A 24,739-nucleotide genomic window follows, 5' to 3' on the forward strand; every position below is an offset into this window, starting at 1 on the left:
AACTTAATCCTGGTTCAATGGCGGTTTATTTTTCTCTGCAACGGAAAAAGACAAAAAAGAGAAATTAATAAAGACGCCCGGCATGTGCTGCCCTAGCATGGGCTAAAACGGGCCTAAATAAGGCCTTCAACGCACTCGGTATGTAGCCTAATTTACGAATGCATTATAAGAATTTTTTTAGTTAATGAATATCAACCGTCTGATTAAACGGAGTCAATCCGCCACCTATATATAACATAAGAGTTCTTTCAATATTAGTGTAGATCTAGTCTGTATTAATTTTAAAATAGATTGAACGATTGAGATTTGAACTCAAAAATTCTCTTTTGAGTTAATGCAGAGGATACGGATTCCTAATTTACATGGGTCGGACAACTCAAATCCAAACAACTTTTGCTTTTCAGGGGCAAATTTTCACCACACAACCATGCTGCAATGTTACTCTGAGGGATCTAAACAGGTCACGCATGATAAGACATGTTATGGCATGGTACGTGGTACGGTTCAGTAACATGCTCACCGTACGGCATGTGTGTCAGTCAAAACGAGTAACACATGACCAAAACGACATAATATTTTTAGGGCTCATTAATTATCTCAAACAATAAATTTGTTTTTTTTTACATGATTTTTTTTTTCAACATTATTTCTTTATTTTATAATTGTTTACATTTTTTCACATTTTTAACACTTTTTCAGATTTTATTTTCCCTACACAAATTTAAAATTAAAAAAAAAATGGATAAACATGATAAAACACAGCCAATCACATCACCTTTTGTCATGTTACATGAACGTAACATGATTTATTCGTGTTGTGAACATTTTACAACAGTAGCAACACAACACGTAAAAACTTGACATGATCACAACACAAATACATAACCCAAGTCATGACACGAATTTACATTCCTAGCTACCTCCACTAAGAGCAAACGAGCAATACCACTAGTCCACTACCAGTTAACAAGTATTGCAATTAAAATTGCATTCTTTAATTTTTGTAATTGAGAAAACAAGCATTCACTTTTTTTGCACTAAAAAATAGATATGCTGATCTGGGTTCTCATGTATTTTGTTCAAGCGACCAATGCTATCATCAGCAACCCAGAAAATAAAAAAATAAATAAAAACCATCGTAAACACAAAATAAAACATCATATACTTTCAAGATGTGTGCATTACCAGAATAATTTAATTTCATTGCACCCACCCAAAATGCTTTACTCATATAAATCAATTTTAAAAATCATTTTAACAATAAATAAACAAAGACTTAATTGTACTAATTTCAGTCCCAATCTCGAATTACCGGGCTGTATATTGTCACTCTCAATGTCTATCCAATACAACTGAATAAATTTAAGAGCATTTTTTTTAAGTAACAAAACAGCCAGCCAGATAAAAAGAAAAAATAAGAGCAACTTCCTAAATCAACAAAAAATTGGAGGCTCTAATTTTTCCATCTCTTCCCTCTAAAAAGGCTAATTTAAATCAACACCTTGCCACAATAACATTTTAAAATCTGTAGCTCGGTTCAACATCCATGGCCCAGGAAAATTTTGCCAGAAGCGATTTGTTGAATATCTGTTAACGAATTCAAAATATGAAGTCAAACAATTTTGAAAGAACTATGAAAACAAAGGGAATAGAAGAAAAAAAAAGGATGGAGAAATTTCACAAGTGCCTGCATTGCCTCAAAAGGTTAAAACTTAAAAGTATCAGATACAACACACCCCAACAAAATAAAGAAAATATCATGGATGTCCTCAACAAAGGGCCATCAGATTATATAACCTTTCATGTTATGCCTCTTACAATTTCAGAGGTAGTTTGGCATTTCTAGAAAAAAACTATGATAGAGGGTTACAATTAAAATATTTTCTAGTTCCCAAGGGTTTATATCCCTTTGTCCGCAAAGGGACTCTAGAGAGAGAGAGAGTCTTTCTCATCCCTACTCCTGAGTGAAAGGCAAAATTTCAAAGGTACAACAAATGCGTTGACAAACCATAAAGAAATATTATTACCTTCTCGATGGGGACTTCATGGCGCTTACACCATGCAACAGTGATTCTAGGATCGAGGTAGTTTATCTTTGACGTGCCTAGAGCAACTGTCTTCAAGTCCTCTTTTACCTTTTTGTCAAGCTCCAACTTCTCTATTTTGGCATCTACTTGCGACAGCTTCTTTTGGATCCTGTATTTTTAATAATCCAAGTCATTTATTTTGCTCATTGATGGACTTCAAAAACTTCCAAATACAAGTTGACTGAGGTTGTGGTACTATGCATAGCACGGATTGGTCAGTCCTATGGATCAATATCACCATAAAGTCCAAACAGTCGATCTAAACTGTTCAACCCTGATCTCCGTATGAAAATGTACTTGTAGATCAAATTTTACATTTTTTACAAATTTTTTAGATAGGTAGAAAATCTCTTGATCTAAAAATTATAGACCATTCAAATGTAGCGATTTTCTACCTATTTTAAAAAATAGTAATTCCAAAAAATGTGAAATTTAGTATGCAGTTAAATTTTCATAAGGACATCAATATTGATCCATAGTATGGACCAATCAGTGCTATGCATAGTATCATAGCCTCACTCGTAGAAGTTTGTAAACATTATCAGAGAAGTATAAGTGATTAGCTTTCCAGGGCCGCAGAACCTTTTTTTGTGTGTGTGGTTATTGGGGGGGGGGGGGGGGGGGAGGAGTATATAAGATTTCTTACGCTTCAGGGGCCAAATTGCGTTTTGCTTTCCCATCTTTGTCCTTCAGTGGAGGCTTGCCTTTTTTGGCTCGACTAAAATCCTCCTCTAATTCCTCTCTTTGTGCCTATATATATGCATATAGATCACAAAAATCAAACTCAAAATTTGTTTTGACTACAAACTTATCAAGATTTGGAATCAACCCTTTAAAAAAACACAAACCTTCAACTCATCTATCTTCTCGTTCAATCGAGACATCTGTGCATCATGTGATTTAGAGACACTCCTCTGGTGATTGCATATAATGGCCACCTATTTTTAAATGTTAAAAAAGGAGAGGAAATATGATGTAGGTAATTAATATTTAGAAGCGAGTAAATCAAAGTTCATGATATAATTTTTTTGCTGCATTACCTCTTTATTTGCGCCTTGATAGACAGCAATCTTTTCTGGGAGAATACCATCCCTTGTTTCACGGCTCAACTGTACACAGAGAAAATTAAATAAACAAATCAATAATGATTTAGGCAACATGCATATATATTTCAAAACTTCAAAACAGAAACAGGACATCCCTTGTTTCACAGATTAAAAATTTGATACAATTTTTAGCGACCATCTTTTGGATACATATAACAATGATTCTAATCGAATGTTCTTTTAAAGAATAACCACCTGATATCTATCAAAATCGTATAATTTCATAACACTAAATTCCCAAAATAATAATAAAAAATAAAAAAAAGATTAAAGGAATCTTACGATGTCATCTAAGGTGATAGAAGCATTATAGGTACGAAAAACTTTAGCAGTGAGGCCAGGCATAAGTCCCCTCAAATGAGCATTTAATTTACTAGTGTCAAGTTTATCAAATAAATCATCTCCTGGTCCTTTTCTTCTCCCTTCACTGTTTTTTGCTGCTCAATCATGCCAACAGATTAAGAGAAACAAGACAGACACACACACAGAGAGAATAATATAAATAAGACGAGAGAAAGACATACAGGTTCGAAAATCCTCAATAGCTTTGTAAACTGGCAACTCAACTTCCACCGTATTGAAGTATCTTATCGAATCTTTACCCAGGAAGTCAAACTAGAGAGAAAGAGAGAGAGAGGAGTTTTAACACAAAAAAGGTAATTTCATAGTACAATTACAAAATGCATGTTGCTAGAAAGAGAGATTTCCTTTACTCTTTACCCAGGAAGTCAAACTAGAGAGAGAGTTTTAACACACACAAAAAAAAAAATTCCTAGTGCAATTAGAAAATGCATGTTGCTATTTTCACCTGTAACTTGTTAGGTGGCAAACATGTGACATTCTCCACACGAAGAGTGCAACAACCGACCGTATCTGCCTCATCGTCATCCTATAAAACAAAATAAATGCCACTGTTAGTTTTCTTAAATGGCCTAAAATATATCTATTTTGAGATTGAAACAAAATAAATGGCACTATTAGTTTTCTTAAATATGGCCTAAAAGATATCTATTTTGTAATTAAAACTAAATCAACGGCACCTTTTCATTGCCCGCCCTGAGAGCAAGCTTATCAATGAGATAAGTGGCAACAGCTATCTGTCTCCGAGTAGCATCTTTGCTACCGAAATCCTTTGTATAATTTACACGAATACCATGAATATATTTCTGCATGGATTCAAGAAATAAGAATCAATTTGAAGGATTACACAAGCATAGAAATTTAAAAGGTGTCTTAAAATGAAAGAGCTGGGTTAAAATGCCCCATTGTTTTCATGCCCCAATCATGCCTCACATCCTCATCTCCATTTTCAAAGTCCAAATAGTTGATCCGAACTGCTCAACATGATCTCCATATTGAAATGTGCTTGGAGACCAAAATTTTATTTATTTTATATATTTTGAAACTTTTTACTGCTTTTCTAGATATGCACAAAATCATTGTTTTTCAGAAGATTTTGGACAATCCAAAAACAGTGATTTTGTACCTATCTAAAAAATTAGTACATTTTTTTCAAAAAATATAAAATTTGGTTTTCAATATGGAGATCATGTTGAGCAGTTCAGATCGACTGTTTGAACTTTGAAAATGGAGATAAAGATGTGGACATTTTAACCCTACTCAAAATGAAAAAATAGAGATACCTTTAAAAGGCGCGCCTTTTCATACTTTTCCTTGTCACTCTGACCCTTTAAAGAGCTACTAGCAGCCAAAAAAACATATTTCGACTCTCTAGGGTTTATGGGGTCGCTCCAATATGCAAGCCATGTCACTGTGTTGTCATGCTTCACCTCTCGCCACCTAATAACAAACATCAATTTCAATCAAAAATTGTACTTTCGGATATTTTATTTGTTTATTTTTATTTATAAATTTATTCAATTAGAGTAAGCATATCAAGCCTTGACATTTTTTTAAGCTGTCTATAAGGAACACAATTAAGAAAAGTACCTCCATAAGCAAAATTAATGATGATAAAAAATAAGAAGAAGACAACAAATATAAACTAATTAAAATAAGAAGAAAGTTACTTTTCACCGGGAATGGGGCACTCGGGAATTGGAACGCCTTTTCCAATATTGATTGTTATGTCACTAGGCCTGATGCGCCGTTTGAGCTTACCCATCTACATTAAATAATTTGATTAACATATGATATTATTTGTCTATTGAATATACATTATTAAATTTACTTATTTGTCTATTGTACAAAACCTTAGGATGCTCTCCACGGCCTCGAAATAATCCAGGTGGCTCTACTCTGAAGTTGCCAACCTAAAAAGTGAAAAAAAAAAAAAATGAAAGCATTGTCAATAGAATGTCATGCCAGTGAGAGAGAGCACTTGACAGCCTCTGACAAGTTTTTCAACAAAAAAGAAGAGCGAGAGAGATAAAATTCCCTTGGCAGCCTCTCCAAAAATTTTCAAGAAAAAAAAAAGAGTGAGAGAGAACCTTCTCTTTGACTCCATCAACTATGGCCCACATGTACTTCTCTTCTTGTTTGAGCTTTTCTTCTTTTAAGATTTTTTTCTCCTGTAACAATCGAAATTGTTGACATTTCATTAAGCTGGATAAATATAGGATAGAATTTTTAAGCCTCTTTAGTTTCCTCATTATTAAAAAGGTAATTTTAACCCCAAATCATCCTTCAAATTAAGAGAGCAAAAGTACTTGCATAGTGCAAAATAACATGCATTGACAGAGCACAGGAAAATATCATGCATAACCCTGCAAAACATAAAAATTTAACCAGACAGACTCCTCATTTCTTCATTTAATTATTTCTGTCTATAATCAAGATATAAGGTTTATAGATGCTATCTATAAACCCTATCAGTGTTTTAATAATTGGTTCTTATTCGGTATTCAGAAAGCCACCGAATACCGCATATATAGTATGCAGCCGAATATTCGGATTTATATATTTGGATTTTCAAATAAAAAATCATAGGCATTAACTCTAATAAACATAGATAAACATTACAAATAAACATAAATAAAACATAACACAAGTTAGAACAAGTTAACAACCCATAGTACAAATTACAAAACTACAAATAAGCATAAATAAAACATAAGTTCAAACTTAAATAAATGAAATTATAACTTATTCGGTTCTTATTCGGATTTTTATTCTCTATTCGGAAATATTCGGTTCTTATTCGGATTCTTATTCTCTATTCGGAAATATTCGGCCGAATAAATAATATGCGGAAAAAAATATTCGGCCGAATATGCGGCCGAATATTCGAAACCGAATATTGGACCGAATACGAATATTCGGCCGAATAGACCAAATATTAAAACTCTGAACCCTATAGATACTAATTTTGCATGGTTACAGATATCTCAAGGTTTATTCACTATTTCAGGTTTACAAAGTCAACATCAAATCTTTTAATTTTTGTAAATTTACCTCCGAGGTCATGAGTTTCTTCTTCTCCTTCTCAGCGAGATGCCATTCGTAAATAGGGGTGAAATCACATAGCTCAAATTTTTTTATGACATGGTTTTTACCGAGTACTTCCTTCCAATCATTCCAAAAGTTCTCTATAAACTTTGGTTTTGACGCATAATCTGTGTCTTTCATTACAGCAAACATTGTCGCAACCTTACAACAGGAAAAAATTTCATTAAAAAAAAAGGAATAGATACTGCTTAATAAATTCCGATAATATAATTATAGAAGAATACTCTGACTCAGATTCTATGACACAGCACTATTTCTATAGTTGTTCCTAATTGGATAAAATAAGGCCGATTAAAGGCCTCATTAATTATACCCCAATGAAATTATGATTCCAGAGAAGATCCCCCAATTTTACCGAATTTGCATACCCTGAGATATCTCAAACTTCTGAGTCGATATGTGGAAAATCTGGACCGTTCAAAACCTTTCTGCACGAATCTCAATGCACAATAATACTTACCCCTGCATTCTGAATAGGCACTGAAAAAATCTTGACCTTGGCTTTGAGATATCTCAGAGGATATGGACTCCAATTTACCATGAAAATAAAAGGGGGAAATTCATGTATACCCCTCAAAAATCTCAAAATTACATGTTTCCCCTCCAAAATTGGGTAAATTTGTGAGTTTTGAATTTTAGAAGGGTAAATATGATATTATGAATTTTAGAGGAGAAAATACGTAATCTCGAAGTTTTTGAGGGGTATACATGAAATTCCCCAAAAATTAAATTACCAAACCCAAATTACCTCCTCCTGTTCAGGTGTTAGATCAACCGGCTGCCTGTTATATAACATTTTTACCCCATGAGGGTTGTAAGGGGGTGGAAAGATAACTCCACTGTGCACCAAAGTGGTCCATTTCTTGCCGCCGCCCGATCCAGGTGGTTTTTTAAACTTAGAATTTTTTGTGTTTTTATTTTTCAACTTTGATTTATTCTTGAAGTCCTTCTTTGAAGAACTAGTGCTGCTCTTCTTCAAATCCTTGGTGGACTTGATGCTTGTGGGCCCTGCATCTATTTTCACCTTTTTCACAGAACTAGATGGCGTACCAGCACTGGTACCACTACTGCTTAAGGGCCGCTTGTTTAAGCCTTTGTTCGTACCAGGAGTAGCTTTTACTTGCTCTTTTGACTTGGAATGATTTTGTGATGAACCAAATCTAGAGGATAAAGGTTTTTCATCCTCTGAATCGTCTGAATCAGGTACACGGGTACTACTTGGGGTTGTTTTAGATGTGTTTGAGGATTTTGCAGTGGTATTAGGAAACCTAGAACTTAACGGTTTCTCATCGGCAGAATCATCTGAAGCCTCTTTCTTCTTTACTGATTCCTTATTAGAAACCACTTTACTGGTACTGCTTGAAACCGGCTTTTGACCTGATGAAGAAAGACTAAGTTTTTTACTGATTGGTTTCTCGTCATCAGAGTCGTCAGAGTCTTTCTCTAATTTTAGGGTTCTCTTCAAAGTGGTCCTTTCATTAGATACTGGTTGTTTTGAGGTAGACGCGATTGATTTTCCCTTTGACGGGTTGGAGTTTTCTCCATTGGTTGAGGTTTGCAGAGGTCTAGCAGACTTAGGTGGAGGCGGGGCCGGTTTTGTAGTCTTAGGTGGAGGCGGGGCCGGTTTTGTAGTCTTAGGTGGAGGCGGGGCCGGTTTTGTAGTCTTAGGTGGAGGCGGGGCCGGTTTTGTAGTCTTAGGTAGAGGCGGGGCCGGTTTTGCAGTTGTTGGTTTATTCTTAGACGAGGATCTTTTGAAAGTCAAGGGGGCATCATCAGAATCGTCAGAATCGTCGTTCGGAGGGTTATACGGCACTGGCTTTATGCACCCATCAACTGCCATTTCTTCAATTTAAAAAAAAGCATCCACCTGATATGCAAGAGAAATATTCAGTGCTTAGTCTCAAATATAACTATTTAAGCTTCAAATGCACCAGAGAAAATGTTCTAAAAAGACACTTGATGTAAAGATTGTTGACCTATCTTGTAAAATAGTAGAAACATTCTTAAAAATGTAAAATTTGGCCTCCAAATATATTTTCATATGGAGAGAATGTTGAATGGTTTGGATAAAATGTTTGGATTTTGAAAATGAAGATACAGATCCATAGTACAGAACTATGAGCGCTTTGCATTGTACAGTAGCCTCACTCATATTATCAAATCATCAGTGCCTAGTCTGAAATGTAACTATTTAAGTTTCAAATGCACCGGAAAAAAAAACTAATTAAATCTTATATTCTCAAACTTTAAATCAGGTTGGCATGGCAATGCATGATAATTATCATAACTTTTTGATTTATATATTTCCCAATTATAACTTTAAAATTATTTATTCACCCATCTAACTCACTTAATTTATCAATATTCCCATTTCCTAATGTAATCAATTAAAAGTAAAGACTAATATTATCAAATTGGGGCTGATGATATGGTCGATAAATATTATCGAATCATCAGTACCTAGTCTGAAGTATAACTATCTAAGTTTGAAATACACCAGAGAATAACAATTAAATCTTCTCTTCTCAAAGACTCAAACTTTAAATCAGGTTGACTCAATGCATGAATAATTATCATGGCTACATTTTCAAAAGAGGGTAGAGAACCTTTTTTTGGTTTTTTATTTTTTACTTGACAATACAGATTATAGATGCAAATAGTTACTCCATGTAAATACAGAGATTGATCCTGATTTATACAAAGCCACTCCAATAGCAAGATTAAAAAAAAACTAATCTAGGTAATAAACAATAAATAGATGGACAAAATTGGAATAATCGCTAGAAAATTGAAAGGAAAAGTTTCAAAGTATGACACTTTCCCCCAGTATACAAACAAATCTATACTCAACCAATCGAACCCAAAGTTCCAGCTCAGAGATTGATACAAATCTAGCACGGAGCAGAATGCAGCCGTGATTAGATAAGCAGCACGGCAGAGAGAGAGGGGGCGGGAAAGAGAGAGAGAGATCAATTACCTGAGGCGCGAACAAATACGACAGGTCGCCGGTTGGTGAGAGCTCCGGCGATGGCCGGAGAAGGCGAAGACAACTCGGTAGGTTGTAGAGAGATTAGGCGAAGGGGGGAGAGTGCGATAGGGTTAGACGAGGAGAGTTTCGAGGCCTGGCTTCCCCCCTTTTAAATCGCCTTCAGGAAAAATATAAAATTCACCAAATTCCAATCAGAGCATGAAAAACAAAAACAAAACGAACAAAAAAATAAAAGGAAAAAGATAATACCAAAAAAAATAAAAGAAATAAGCAAGTTCAAGGTGACAGATTTCTTTTAGTTCCGTAGCATTTAAAAGAAAATTAATATATAATATCAAATCAGCAAAATTTCGATACATAATAAAAATATCGACATTTAGAGTATTTTTCTGCTGAGATAAAATATCGTAGATTAATAGCATTTCGCCCATAGAGAACCTCATTATATTTTTGTAATGAGGTAAAACATTATTTTTTGTGTTGATCTAAGACGATGTCATTAACAATAATTCACTCCTAGAGAAATGCTATAAATGAAGTATAACAAAGTCTCAACCAATTATAGCCATAGGGTTGAAAACTAAGCAGATAATATCTAATTTGTATTTGAAAAATTAGATACGGATATCTGCATCTAAATATTCGTGTGGATACGAATACGAATATGTTTTAAATTTTAATTATTTGTATCTGAAAAGTAGATATATATCATATAGTTCAATACATATTGTGAAAAAATTTATCTTATTCATCATTATAATTAGATAAATATTATGAATTTTAATATTTTTTTAATAAATTATCTAATTTGTATTTGTATATGTATCTAATCTCATTAACATCATTTCACTCTAAAAAGAAAAGGTTTCAATAATGTATAACAACATTTTATCCTAAAGCAAATATTACTCAGAAAAATTGCGATAATATTTAGTTTACGTGTTGAGTGAAATGCTGACTCGCCTCAACAAAAAGAAATGTTATCCACAACAACAATATTTTTGCTATGTTCAGAAAATTTTCCGACTTCAGGCAAATTTGTTTTTTTAATGCTAAGGATTAAAAAATAAAAAGAATCTGTCAAGATGAAGCTATGGGTGTCAACGGGTACGATATGGATTGAGTGAAGATATTTTTATATCCGTACTCATTATGATAATGAATATATATATCCATTTTGTTGAATACGGTACGAATCGGTAAACAGATAAAACAGTGCCTCTGACATCTTAATTTGTGTTTTCGATAATATATTTTTCAAAACAAGAAAAATAATAATTATTATAAATACAACTAATTTGTATTATAAAAATTTAATAAAATACAAAATTTTATTGTATCATGTATCATTTTTAACAAATATATATCTCTATATATAATTAATTTTTTTTAAGTTATTTCATATAATAACGTGTAAAATAACGCAAAAAATCTACACCCTTATTTGTACTCAATCAACTAATGAAAATAAAAATCTTATTCTTACGGTCGTACTTGTGTTTTAGCATACGATACAGGTAACAGATTGGATAAAAAGGGTGTCATCGACGAATTCACATCCTCTCCAATACCTGATAAGGGAATCTTTTACAATTACTAGATTTCAACCGTTCATTTTAACTTGGAACGAATCGCAAAGCACAAAAATACTGCCCCCCATTGCGATCCGAATCCTAAACCGATTGAGATTTAATCTCAAACCGTAAAGTGAGGGTGATCCTCTGCAATACCGTAGAGGATACGGATTCGTCATCGACGCCTCTAGATGAAGCTGTGCTTTCCGTACCGTGCAAGCTCGGGCTTATTTGCGTGTGCAAAAAGGAAAATCAAATGCTTTTTCTTAAAGCCCGGCCCAAACCCAAATCCAACTGGGCCAGGCATCTCAGCTCATATAGGCTCCTCTCCAACTATGAATAAACAATACGATTCTCCTGACAGATCGCAACCGTAATTTTACATCTCACGGTCGAAATTCATTTGCATTTAAATCAGGGTCTTTCAGAACTTCTTAGATGCGGTCCAATCTAAATCAGACGGCGCAAATATATATCTCGTTTTATAATTGCGGGAATATATCCAAATCCTTCGGCTCTGCATGGGATTATATTTTTTTTTTATTAATCATTCGCTTCAAAGTTTGACGAGATATTTTATACGACATTTTTTTTAGTTATGGAATGTAACTTACGTAGCAATTTAACTGTTTTGTTCTTCGTACGTAAAACATTATTGTAACTCTTAAATCATAAGTTAATTCAGAGCAGTTGTTTTGAATTCATGTACCGATCCATATGTTTGTAAAATATACTCGGATACTAAATTTTACATTTTTTAAATTAAAAAGTCATTGAATGATACATACTTTTCAAATCGAGTGATTTTGTACATATTAAAAATATTGTAGTTTCTAAATAGAATAATATTTGATATACAAGTATATTTTCAAGGGTAATTACATCTTCTTTCATTTATTCTTCTCTCATTTCTTCTTCCAACTAACTAGTTTTCTTTTCTATTTATAATTACCAATTCTAACTACCTAGTGGTCCCTACAAATTAATTAGTAAATTTTGTCTCCCTTTATTTCTTTTCTCTCTCTCTCTCTCCCTCTCCCTCTTCCACCTCTATCTCCGCCTTCCACCTCCACCTCTGTTTTTCCATCGATAAGCTCCCTCCCTCTCCCACCTCCTCCCCCACCTCTGCTTTTCCATCTCTGCTTGTTGTTTCCACTCCAGCAGACGTTCTGTGGGGATCCTCCGTCACTCCATCTCAATCAAGCACGCATCTGCCGGGTTAGATCCATCATTGTCGACCATCTCAAAATGAGTGCTAAATGGATCGAGTTCAACTAATTCTGTCTTTTGTGGATGCAATTAATCTCTTTCGTGTCTATGTTCATCTTTCTCGTGCAGTAGCGAGTTATTTGCAAAGAACAAAACTTCATTAATGATGAATTAGGCCAGTGCGTACTAAGTACTAAGAAATGACATAAAAACAAATTTTGAAAAAAAAAATAGAGGTGTATGAATGAATACTTCAACGTATAAAAATGAGTACTTGATATCTTAGGTATGAATACTTCAACGTATATGTATGAATATTTCAATGTATATGTATGAATACTTCAATGAAATATGTTTTTTTTTTTAGATATTGTTTTTTTTTTGTAACATTTCAATTACATAATCCGTAAAATTTGATAGATTATTTTTGTTTCAATAGGGAAATATGTGGCAACTATTTTTTATTTTAAAAAAAATTGAACTAGAAAGCAATATTCAATACTATTTTGCTGCTCTTGTAAAATTAATCAAGCTATGCACATATGCTTGTAATACTTTTGATACATGAACTATTTACACTTACACGACGATGTATGAATACTTGCTCGATAAGGTATAAATACTTACATGACGAGATATGAATACTTGTACAACGGATAACTCAAAAGTATGTCATCAAGGATCTCATTTGAAAGAGAAAATTGTGTAGAAGACGGTCGTGATTTTATATTTGCAAAAATTTTCATAGATCATTATAAATATTAATTAGATGGAACAGAGAAAAAAAAAACCACATCTAAAAACACATAAAAGATGGGGAGAGATGTGTTCAATTTTTTTTTTAAAATATTTGATATCTTATTTATTAATACTTAATGTATTATATATAAATATTTGCACGCGTCAATTGTAAAACCTTTCAAATATTATGCGGACCCCAAATAATAAATGGCTCCCTAAGTAGTTAGTAGTTACTCAAGTAAATGACAGGAGAAGAAATTTGAGAATGTTACAGGGGACAACTAGGTGCTCCCTATTTTCAAACAAAGATCACAAAAAACATTCCAAAATAATCTTAAAAACAACATTGAAATCCTGACAAATTCATAGAAAAATCAGGTTACAATTGTATAACATGCTAATGAGCACATAATTCATCTTATCACACAGCACAAGTTCCCTACGGATAAATTACAATAGAAACAAAAAGCACACAAATATAGAAAGCATATTTAAACATGAAACTAAGGCAAATAACGGAGCGAATTCAACCCGGAGACCACTCGAAACAAAGCACATATCTAGAAATGCAGATTGCCAATCTGTAAAAATGAAACACATGTACATATTATGTGATAACAGTTTCAAAGTATCATCAAGTAATATAAAAAAAATAAAATAAAGGTTACCTGTTGAAACTTAGAACACATCGACCTGTATATCGGCCTCTGGTTCTTTAGTCTCTTTCGAAATTTCTTCATCAAATAGCGGTGCATCCATTTTTGGTGGTGCCTATGATTAACATTTGTAAAAGGAGGTTTACTTAAAAAAATACATTTGAAATACAGGAAGATAAACAAAATTGATATGAAATGAAAATACTGAAATTCAATTCTTTTGCACACAAAAACCAACATGCCTCATATTTTCAACTAGCACCCTGACATTTATTGAGAAATATGCATAAAGCATGCAATTGGGCCACTTAAATGAATATCACCATGAGAGGATTGAGACTTTGATTATGATTCCATGTTGATATGAATTTGATATGATATGTTAACCAAGGGTAAATTAGGAAATTAAGCTGACCATGCATCGAACAAGAGCCCAATTCATGCCTCTAAAAAATGGATGTTGTTTAATTTCATTTGCTCCTTCACATGAGCCAAGTCTGTTTAGCGGGTCCCGATGCAGTAACCTATACATCAACTGTCTTGCTGGGAAGCTCACCTAATAATAATATAAAACAACAAAATAATCAGTCTATGTAACCTTTATTTTACAAGAAATAAAGATCAAAAGGAACATTATCTTTTTTACCGGGATACTAGCTGGGAATTTAAGATCCTTTTGTAGAATATTTGCAAACGTCTTTTGTCGAGTTTTTCCTCTGAAAGGTGTGTACCCATATAACATTTCATACAGCAGTATTCCTGTTAAAAAAGAGTATATTTGTCAAAGAAAGAATTATTAGATGATTTTAGTTTTTAGAGACAATAACACATTTTATGCAAAATAGATAAAATTTATTGAAGAATTTAGGATTATTAATAGATAAAGGTATTCACTATTTCAGACACTCCCTTTCTAGTTTACTCTCAAATCAAATGAAAATTGGGATTTTCTGAAAAATTTAAGCAAGGAATTTTTTTTAATAAATTCCCCTAATCATGTGAGGAGAAGATTTAATCTTATATGATATACATAGAGAACCATGAGATACAAAAACAATGATAAGTTCACGTTTATAAAGTAAGCAAAGAATATTTACCAAGGGCCCACCAGTCAACTGCACTAGTATGTCCAGCTCCTGTGATGATCTCCTGAAAAAAAAATATATGCCAAGTTGTAGAAAGAGAGAATTTTTTGTGAATACTAAATAGTAACCCCAAGCATCGGTAGAGAGAGAGAGAGAGAGAGTAAAAGGATTTTGGAAATAAATTCTACAATTGCAACTTCAAAAGAAAAAAAGAGAGAAAAACAGTATACCGGTGCAATGTACTCTTCGGTACCGACAAAGGAGTTTGAGGCTCTCATTGGTTCGGCAAAAAAAATTGGAGGTACCCTCTTCTTTTTGCTTTTTTTCCTCTCTTCCATTTCCGGAAGTAAGAGCTATAAAAAGAAACAGTAAATAGACATTAGTAAAGATAAAGACCGGTTGCTCAAGAATTACAGAGGGAATAAAGAAATTAGATCGGAAAGAATACGAGAATAAGGTAATATTTTTCAGGTTTTGGGAGTATAATTAAGGGGAATAAGAAGGATGTAGATCTAGAATAGAGATTTTTATTCTAGCGTATAGTAGAATAGAGAGGGTTCATACTATTATAGAGAAGAATAGAGGCTTATTTTCTGGAATAATATTTTTATTTTATTTAAGTGTTGCAAATACTTTTTTCTGGTTATTATTACAATCGTTAGTAGGCATCAGGCCACTAACCTTACCAGAAAAAGACAACTTGCTCGAGGTTTTCTTAAAGAAATTAAAGGTAAATTTGCAAAGAAGACCATGAATGAATACCTGAGGTCTACATGAAGTGAGGCAAGAAAGGTCAAAATCGGTAAGAGAGATGTGGCCATCTCTGTGTAGCAGTATATTTTCTGGCTTGAGGTCACGGTATATTATACCTGCAGTGAGAAATAAATATTTCATATTATGATGTGAATTAATATTCCTTGGAAAGAAATATCTAAAACAAATACATACTTAGCAATTAATCCGTACCTTGACAATGGAGGTACTCAAGTGCTACAACCACTTCAGCCGCAAAAAATCTACCCAAGACAAAAGTAAAAGGGTCACAAAAGGATGTAATGATGATTTTTTATTTTATTTATAACTCAACACAATACATTGATTTAAATAGGTCCTAACCTAACAGCATCTTCTCTTAGGACCTTTTGCGGTTGCCGGTCTAATAACATAAATAGCTCTCCACCGGGATAGTAATCTGTTATTAGACATATGTGCGTCTTTGTCTAAAAAAATAATATAAAAAGTGTCACTGTTAGTTTTACTGAAAAATCGAAAGTCCAAGAAATTTTTGTTTCTCACCTGAAAAGATGCATATAGAGTGGGGAGAAAAGGATGATCTAACAAGTCGAGAATTTGTCTCTCAGCTGTTGCTCTATGAACCTGTTAAAGAGATATACGAGCATTTATTGTATATAACGCAAGAGATGGAAGTAAAGTAATAAACAGATATACTAATTAATTTTGTACAGATTTTAACAGAGAAGTTTTGGCTTCATGCAGCACACAGACTATAGAATCAAAACAGCACTGCATATTGTTCGTGTGCTGCATAAGCCAAAATTGCTCTGTTAAAATCTTTACCCAGGGTAAACAGACAGGAGAGAGAGAGATACCTTGTTGCGATTAAGCATGACATTTTTATCCATGGCTTTCATTGCAAAAAATTCTCCGGTTTCCGTCAATTCCACTAAGTGCACACTGTGTTTCAAACATGAAAAAAAAAAAAATTTGAATCCAAATTGGATCTAAATATTCAAAAAACCTTACAGCACCTGAAAATAGATGTAAATGTATGAGAATTTTCTTTAAATTATAGTTATAAAAAGTGCAAGGCTTTATTACCTTCCGGTGTCACCAGCTCCCAATGATTTAACAGGTCTGAAATGCTTCAAGCTGATTTGTTCCCCCTTCTCAAGAATCTGTAAGAAATTGCAGCAATTTCTAATTTTACCTAGACTGAACTTTGAAGGGTATACAGTATGTTCCAAACAAAAATTTTCAAAATATGCTATCTGTCAAGTCCTGCAAATTTTTTAATCTTATGAAGACAAAGTGCAACTGAACTCAAATAAAAATCATATACTTTCTCAATAGCTCTCCATGAAGAGTTGCTCTTCTTATGAGGTTTTGGCAGCACAGTCTTCGAGTGATTAGTCCACAAATCCTCTGGTGTCTAAATATTTTTTAAACAACCATAAATTACAACTAAATTCACATTGTAATAAGTTCAAATAACAAATAGGAATATTCACTATCTGACATCTTACCATGTTAGCATCCGGAAGTTCTTTCACTGCTAGGTTCACATTCTCTGCCGTTTCTTTTACCTAAATTGATTTTGTCAATCAAAATGAGAAATAGGTTATGCAATTGCATTCAGCACCTCACTTGTTGGGTTGGGTAATATACTGTATGATGTAGCTATACTTGGTATCTTTTTTCTAAGATTTTTGAGTTTAGCCTTCAGAAAAGCAATATGCCCCCCAAAAAAAGTTGTCAATTTATCTAACATCATGCTGATTTAATAGTGAACCAGTCAACAAAAGAAAAAGGCACCATACCAGCTTGAAGCCTTCTTTAGCGGTATCCTCTGGAATACAGTTATGCAGCGGCTCTACATGCTCCGTTCCATCCAATTGCACCCCAATAAAGTATTGTACTTCTCCCTGATAAAATACAAAATTACATATGAGCACAAAAAATTAAGGAAAAAAAAGGCTAAAGCAAATAACAGCAGAACTGTTGTCTTTTACTGAAACAGGTACCTTCTGGTCACGCATCGGTTGCAAATGGAAAAGGTTCCAAAATTTTTTACCTGAAAAATCAAAATGGACACATTATTTATTTATTTTAATTTGGTTTTTGATGTTTTTAGTTCGTCTTGTTACAATAGAAAAACAAGTTAGCGTACCGCTTTTAGTGTAATTTATGAGTTGAACAGTGACATCCCTTTGGTTGTCTATGGCATCTCTTATCTTTTTTACTGTATCTGGATTTGTTTCTGGGCCTTGGAGAAATCTATAATAATTCATGCACAAACAAATGAATAGATTTATAAGAACAAGAGAGAAACTGAAATGTAATGTGTGCTCAATTCCATATTTTTGTTTTATTTTATTTTTTTGTACCTGCAATTCCTTCCCAATATCTCTTCCCGGCTGTACTCAGTTAATTCCAGGAAACTATCAGATGCAAATATCTGAAAAAAATAAGTAAAAATGACATCATTTAATCTCTTAATCTGCAATTGTATCCATGTAACATGAACAGAATTTACTGGACTTTTCCTCTGTGTGTGTGTGTGCATGTGTAGAAGCAAGAACTATATGAAACAAACAATGAAAACTTTAAATAATATATACTATTTACAAGTTAATTGTTGCTAGACTTACTTGAACATGTAACTAGCAATTCACATTAGCTTAATCAAACTATAGCAAAAGAAGTTCATTTTAACTAGCAAGCAATATTTAAATTTATTTTGCTTAATTTTATCTCAATGTGTACTTCTGAAAAGAAAACGAAAGAACATAAACAATGGGATAAGCTTAGTAAAGTTGGTTTTGGATGCTATAGGAAATACCTTAATTATATGGGTGTTAGTTGCAAGTTACCAAGTACAATACAGTGCTTTATTTGTTATTTGATTCAAATAACAAAACAAAAAGAGATCTTACAATGGGATTATCTGGAAGTCTAGGGTCAGTAATGACAAAATTCTTTTCAATTCTTTCAAGAGTAGTAGCAAGATCGATTCCTTTTCTCATCTCCTTCTTTCTTGACTCATCATCAAAGCTCTCTAGCCTTTCATCATCATTCTCCACTATTGGGTTTAATGGATCCGGGCTGGGTTTATCTTCCATTGCAGCCTCAATCTCTTGCCGAGCCGTATTTCCTTGGCCTAGACCAAGCAAACTAGCAAAAAAGAATGTAAATAAATCAGGCAAAAGCAAGGATCTTTCTTTTTCATAATTGAGCAACATTTTAATGTGCAAAAGGCAGCCAGAATATACACTTTGGCTATTTGCAAACAACAGCCAGTTGTTATCACCTGATTATTTATTGGTAGCATAAAATAATATTAAAATTTCACCCGTACCATTGATGTCGGACAATTTCATTTTATACTGGCATTCTCTTTTGATTAACTGAGCGGTTGTGGTATAAAACAAATTGTCTGAAATTGATGGTATTTTTTTAATTCTTTTTTTTGGCTATGAATAAAAAATTAGGTGTTATCACTAAGGTTAAACTGAATGAAAATGATGTAAACAACAGAGTTGTTAACATTGAGTAAAAAGTGACTAAACTAGCCCTGACCATTTCCAATATTAACCCAAAGAAATCTTCTTATTTATAGTGTAATAGAACATCTTGATGGGAGCAAATTTGAAATGTTGTAATAAGTACAGATCTTCCATTACACCACTCTAACAGAAGGGTGTAGTTGCATATATGCAAAAGATATTGGGAGTAACTTGGAAACTTTTCACTTATTGCACTAGACATTCGACCATAGTAATGCCAAACAGATAAAACTTGTGCTTTTAATCTTAAATTTACTAAATTTCTTTTTTCATATGTACTCCAATTTAGCTTAATATGAGATCACTAGTTTATTGTTTTTGGGTGGGATTTTGGGGGAGGAGGGGGTGGGAGGGGGGCGGTGTACTGTCAATGCTCTAATAATTATTTTTTTAGGGTACTAGTGAGATGAGACCTGTCTTCTATGGGCCTTCCCAAATATAATTTATGAAACATTTTTCCAGTTCTGGCAAGTAAGATAAAAGTGATCTAAATTTCAAGGAAGTACCCCATAAAAGATAGCATGCCAGATTTTCGAGGCTTTTTAACCACTTTTTCTGGCACCTCGCTGATCTTTTGTAATGAGCTTCTTACACCTCCACCTGAATTTCGCCTACTAGGAGGGCCATTTTCGGAATTTCTCCTACCAGTAGAAAATTCTCCACTTCCCTCTGATTTTCTTCGAAACGGAAGGTTCACCGAATCAGACAGAGAAATTGAGCGAGGCTGTTTCACGGCTACCATAACCTCTGAAAGTGAACTACGCGCTTTATCCTTTTGCCTTTCTGGAAAATTAAAAAAAAAAAAAAATAATATTGTGTGAATTAAAAGGGAAAGAGTAAACTCAGTTTGAGAGCAGCATGAGATTCCGATGGATCATACCATCATACCGAATCAGTGATTCGGGTAACCCATTTGGCCGTAGCATTGTATCTTTACTCCCTTCTGTATGTTTACTGACCTCTACTTGCATCCTTCAAAAAAATCAATATAATATGAAAATTTCAATACCAATAATCAAATATCAACTTTGTAGAGTAATGGCTCCATAAATACATTTTTTAAGCAAGTTGTTACACAGTCTCGTCATGTAGATAGACACTGAATAAACAAATGACTGTAACTTTAGGCTTTCATTGGATTTAAAGCAAATTCTTATTCCAAGTACAACACAATATTTATATAAGGCATGTTTGGTCGTGGGGTAAGAGGTGGAATAAACCCTTTACTCTACACTTAAGTTGTCAAACAAGGAGTAAAATAGAAGGAATAAGATGGAGTAAAATCTGAGTTAATCCATAGTAAGTTACTCCATCTCTCCTAGCAGATTAACTTAATCCACACTTACTCCGCCCATAGGGCCACTGTTATAGGTAGTCTCATTTTCCAACATCTTATCCCTCCAACCGGATTAATTTAAGCCATGGCTTAAGCTACCAAACAAGGTGTAAAATATGAGGAGTAAAATGGAGTAAGCAACTTAATCCTCCTTAAATTTAAGTAGCAACCAAACATGACCATTTTAAAAACTCACCCAATAAATTTGAGAGTATTGCCCTGTTCATCCTTGATAGGTGCAACGGTCAAAAGATTCCAAAAGGAGGTTCCGTCTTTCTTGTAATTTAATATGCGCCCACAATAACTTGTCCCAGATGCAAGCGCCTCTCTTATCTTTGCTATCTCTTCCATATCAGTACCAGCGCCTTGTAGGAATCGGCTGTAACAGAAAAAAAAATTGTAAAATTCAGATAAAATAACATAGTGACCATTTTAAAGCAAAACCTTATTGTGATCTTCGGTATGAGCACATCTAACCATTGAACCAGTGTCATGCTTACCAAGATGAACTTACCAAACCGGTACATTAGTACTGGTAAAAGTCTGTCTCAATATTTACGAACTTATAAACATGCTGCTATTATTATTAGATGCATTGCAGCATTGCTGCTTATACATACTGGTTTGACACATACATCAATGGACTAATGGTACCAACACACAGAAAAATACAATACCAGCATCCACCAATCTATCCCATATTGGGACAGTAATTGCACAAGGTAAATTAGCCGTACCATGATACAGTTAGGCATTGGCTTAACTGTGTCATTGGCGGCCTAGGGGTGTCAATGGTACCCTTTTATCTGTTTACCCGAGTTGTATCGTATTCGATAAGATCGGTACGGGTAAGTTTTTTTTTTTCGTTAGCTTATCGGGTACAAGTAAGGGTAAAGTTTTTTTCATTAACATAACGGGTAAGGGTACGAGTAAAGACTATTTTGTACATGTTACCCTATACGGTAATTATTAAAAACAAAAATAAAAATTATATATATAGATATATGTTTATGTGGGGATGACACATGATATGGTATAGTTTTATTCATGGCCCATATACATCTTTCAATGGCACCCTTTTATCTGTTTATCCGGCCCATACCGTATGCAATAAGACGAATATGGATAAGGTGGAACTTATTGGTTACGGATAGGGGTAAAAAAAAAATTCGTTAACTTAACAGGTAAAGGTATGAAAATACTTCCACCTGACCCGTTTCGTACCCATTGACACCCCTACATTGGCCACATAACCAACTGGTACAAAGAGCAATATCAGCATACCAGTTTCGCCCGATAACTTCCTTGGATGTATACCCAGTCATGTTAAAGAACCCAGCACTGGCATAGAGAATGGGGTAATCAGGTTTAGTCGCATCAGACACCACAAATGTCTGTTGAAAGGCCGACAAGGCCTCTCTCAGTTCCTCAGAAACCCTTGGCAGGTTCCCTCTTCTTATCCCTTCTTCGTCATCGCTCGACGACCGGTTCGACCGGTCAATGCCACCAGACGACCGCCGCGCTTCGACCCCTTGCAACCTCCCCGTTTCTTCGTCTGTACGGAGCACAAGACCCCACTCCGCCGCCCGCTTTGCGGCCACACCGACATCGTCGGAGGAGGCGGGGGCAGGGGCGGGAGCGGGGGCGGGGGTGGAGGTGTCGGCGCCGAGAGAGATGGTTTGGGAAATAGCGGGCCAGGATGGAAGGGTGGGGTCAGAAGGTGGGGACGATTGCCACGTGGTGAAAGGGGAGGAAGGTTTGGGATGAGGTTTAGGAGTGAAGGTGGCGGGATTGAAGACTTCGAGTGATCCGCGCGAATCTCGAGGCAATGTTGGGATCGGCTGTGGCGGAGGTTTGGACGGTCCTTTGTTGTCTTCCATATGTTCCTCCTCTGCTAACGACCTGAAATTTGCAATAGTATTTCATTATTGCCATTGTGCTCATTATTACGGAAATTTTAACTCATGAAAAAAAAAATGCACATATTTATTATATTAAAGGCGATTTTACAAAACATTCATTACGATTTTAGATAGCCTTGCTAGTATTATGCTGTCATATATAATGGATGCTACATCTCTGATCCACACAAACAAAAATCAGCTCAGCCTTCTAATTGAATAATTTGTGTTTTTTTTCATGAAAACTAAAAGAATAATAGTATGAATTTTAGAAGAAAAAATATGTTATTTCACAAAAATTATAGGATATATATGAAATTGCCCCCATCTAAAATCCAGATTTTATATTGAATGTTGTGTTCCTGATCCACACAAACAAAGAATCAATTAGCTCTTGACAAATGCACAAAAAGATGTTTGATTTGAAAATGTAGCTACAATGTAGTATCTAGCTGGGTCACATGGGGCATATCACTATTACAAATTTAGATATGTGGTCCAAAAAAATACCCAAATTATATGTCCATTGGATTTCTTTTGACATACTTATCCAAGTCAGTTGCTTAGTGACATTGACACTTAATTTGCAACTATCCAAGTGAATTTACCATTAGCATATGCATGAACAAAATAAATAAATAATTAAATATAAATAATCCAAATTCTAAAAGAGGAAACTGACATCACATCACACTCTAGATTTTGTAACTATTCATAGCCTGACTCATCACCCCTTCCCTTTGAATATATCAGTATCCGTTTTTATTTTCCGAATACGTTAATGTTAAATTATATATATATTGCATGGCTACTTGTTAGATTTATATGGGTCCCCCAACTGTATAGTTTGGTTTTACTAATTAATTATATATAACTAATCCAAATTCCAAAAGAGGAAGCCAACATCACATCACACTGTAGATTTTGTATTTATTCATAGCATGACCTATCATCCCTTCCCTTTGAATCTCTCTTTGAAAAATCCTTGGTAGTGGCTAGCTACCAAGCTCTCTCTCTTTCTCATATAATTTGAATTTTTTATGAAGTTTAACTATAACATGAACTTCAAAATATTTGGCAATTGATTTCATGTTTACAGGAATTAATTAGCTTAGTGGAGTTCAGTTTAACAAGAAGTCTAGAACATGAATTTCTCTTGTTAAACAAGGAAACCAAAAACCATCACTCCAAATGAATCCCTGAAATTCAATTGATTCCTTTCCCTAATATAACCAACTAACTTGATTCAAAAATATTAAGTAGAAAGACGAACTGATCATGAGGTACCTTGAACCAATTGTAGTAGTTGTCTTGTTCTTCTCTTCTCTTCTCTTTCTCTCTTGCAATCAAACTAAAAAGCTATACATACATACTGTATGTATATATGCATGCATGTATATACACAGACAAAACAAGAGGAAACAAATTATTATAAGGAGCATGAGCAAGAGGAAATGGCATGGGAATTATATGGATCTGATCACGTGACAGAGCACGTGGGGGAGATATGTAGGAGGAGGAATTGCACCGTTGCCAAGATATGGGGTGCCTCTGATTGCACCACTGTACTTTGTTTGTATCTCTGCTGCTTCAATGGTTCTCTCTCAAATTTCTCAATCAGTGGAGCTTGCACTTTGTTTGCACTGTAGCACACAATTGGGTTATCTGGATCTGACCAATAAATTATATTCACATATAATTTTAATGGATAAACCAGTGTCCCATGGAATCAAATTTGAGAATTTGAGAGTGATGGATGAAAAGATTTCACTTTGGTTCCTCTGTGGCAGTTATTTGTGTTATCAATTGTGAGCCCAATTGTAAGCAAGTTCGGATCAGGTATATGACAAGTTCAGACTAGATCCGAACTGTTAATTTAGGCTTGCACAAAATTTTAAGCGGGTCCCCAATATTTTAAATAGACTCAAATAAGTTTTGACTAACCTGATACAGCATGCAGGAGATACTCTTCCATTATAATTAAGCCTGGTTATGCTCAATTTTCATTATGAGAAATATTAATTGGAACGGTTAAAAATTGTGATTAATTGCCTAGCATAATCTACAACTTTAATAAATTATAGTGCTTTATTCTGGAGGATCATTCTACGATTCTATCATACGTTTATTTTTTATGGAGCATTTTTTTTACTTCTACAATATTTATTAATTGTTCAAGTTTGTCAAAAGATTTAAAAAAAACACTATGCAGGCCATAAAGTGTTCTAATAAGATTAGAGGGCATATTTGATGCAAGTTTTATCTAAATAATTTATATAATTA

At 34.1% G+C, this 24,739-nt stretch overlaps 2 protein-coding genes across 3 annotated transcripts; both read right to left on the reverse strand.

The window, feature by feature from the left end:
* Positions 1-1,160: 1,160 nt before the first annotated feature.
* Positions 1,161-9,796, reverse strand: LOC144574746 (DNA topoisomerase 1 beta-like). Its single transcript, XM_078324791.1, has 16 exons — positions 9,639-9,796; positions 7,410-8,528; positions 6,608-6,802; positions 5,644-5,724; positions 5,407-5,466; positions 5,224-5,318; positions 4,837-4,993; positions 4,234-4,359; positions 4,002-4,082; positions 3,718-3,808; positions 3,476-3,630; positions 3,128-3,196; positions 2,936-3,025; positions 2,734-2,837; positions 2,028-2,196; positions 1,161-1,587 (listed from the first exon to the last, which is right to left on the reverse strand). Exons 2-16 carry the CDS (start codon positions 8,499-8,501, stop codon positions 1,519-1,521), a joined length of 2,634 nt encoding a protein of 877 aa, XP_078180917.1. The 5' UTR covers positions 8,502-8,528; positions 9,639-9,796; the 3' UTR covers positions 1,161-1,518.
* Positions 9,797-13,520: 3,724 nt separating this feature from the next.
* On the reverse strand, positions 13,521-24,122 carry PHOT1 (phototropin 1). Of its 2 annotated transcripts, XM_078324789.1 has the most exons (24): positions 23,744-24,122; positions 21,840-22,457; positions 20,752-20,934; positions 20,100-20,191; positions 19,726-20,002; positions 18,590-18,827; positions 18,041-18,111; positions 17,824-17,930; positions 17,678-17,727; positions 17,474-17,578; positions 17,180-17,239; positions 16,996-17,085; positions 16,755-16,831; positions 16,526-16,610; positions 16,212-16,292; positions 16,032-16,135; positions 15,882-15,931; positions 15,678-15,784; positions 15,146-15,268; positions 14,928-14,979; positions 14,477-14,589; positions 14,246-14,386; positions 13,843-13,945; positions 13,521-13,755 (listed from the first exon to the last, which is right to left on the reverse strand). In XM_078324789.1, exons 2-23 carry the CDS (start codon positions 22,433-22,435, stop codon positions 13,853-13,855), a joined length of 2,895 nt encoding a protein of 964 aa, XP_078180915.1. In that variant the 5' UTR covers positions 22,436-22,457; positions 23,744-24,122; the 3' UTR covers positions 13,521-13,755; positions 13,843-13,852. The 2 variants fall into 2 exon arrangements, with proteins under 2 accessions (XP_078180915.1, XP_078180916.1); XM_078324790.1 differs by lacking the exon at positions 23,744-24,122 and having other exon boundaries at positions 21,840-22,509.
* Between the last annotated feature and the right edge of the window lie 617 nt (positions 24,123-24,739).

This window comes from Carex rostrata, chromosome 23 (genome assembly GCF_964058835.1).
Source record: "Carex rostrata chromosome 23, lpCarRost1.2, whole genome shotgun sequence".
Lineage (NCBI taxonomy): Eukaryota > Viridiplantae > Streptophyta > Magnoliopsida > Poales > Cyperaceae > Carex > Carex rostrata.

Bases quoted from the DNA above. Each gene is read 5' to 3' on its own strand.
- LOC144574746 (XM_078324791.1), bottom strand. From the start codon at position 8,501: ATGGCAGTTGATGGGTGCATAAAGCCAGTGCCGTATAACCCTCCGAAC. The intron at 6,803-7,409 runs GTAATTTGGGTT...TCCTGTTGTAAG, and splicing joins TAACACCTGAACAGGAGGAG to GTTGCGACAATGTTTGCTGT. The intron at 4,083-4,233 runs GTGCCGTTGATT...TTTGTTTTATAG, and splicing joins TCAGGGCGGGCAATGAAAAG to GATGACGATGAGGCAGATAC.
- PHOT1 (XM_078324789.1), bottom strand. From the start codon at position 22,435: ATGGAAGACAACAAAGGACCGTCCAAACCTCCGCCACAGCCGATCCCA. The intron at 20,935-21,839 runs GTATGCTGATAT...TTTCTGTTACAG, and splicing joins GAAGTTATCGGGCGAAACTG to CCGATTCCTACAAGGCGCTG. The intron at 14,387-14,476 runs GTAAAAAAGATA...TATTATTATTAG, and splicing joins AATTCCCAGCTAGTATCCCG to GTGAGCTTCCCAGCAAGACA.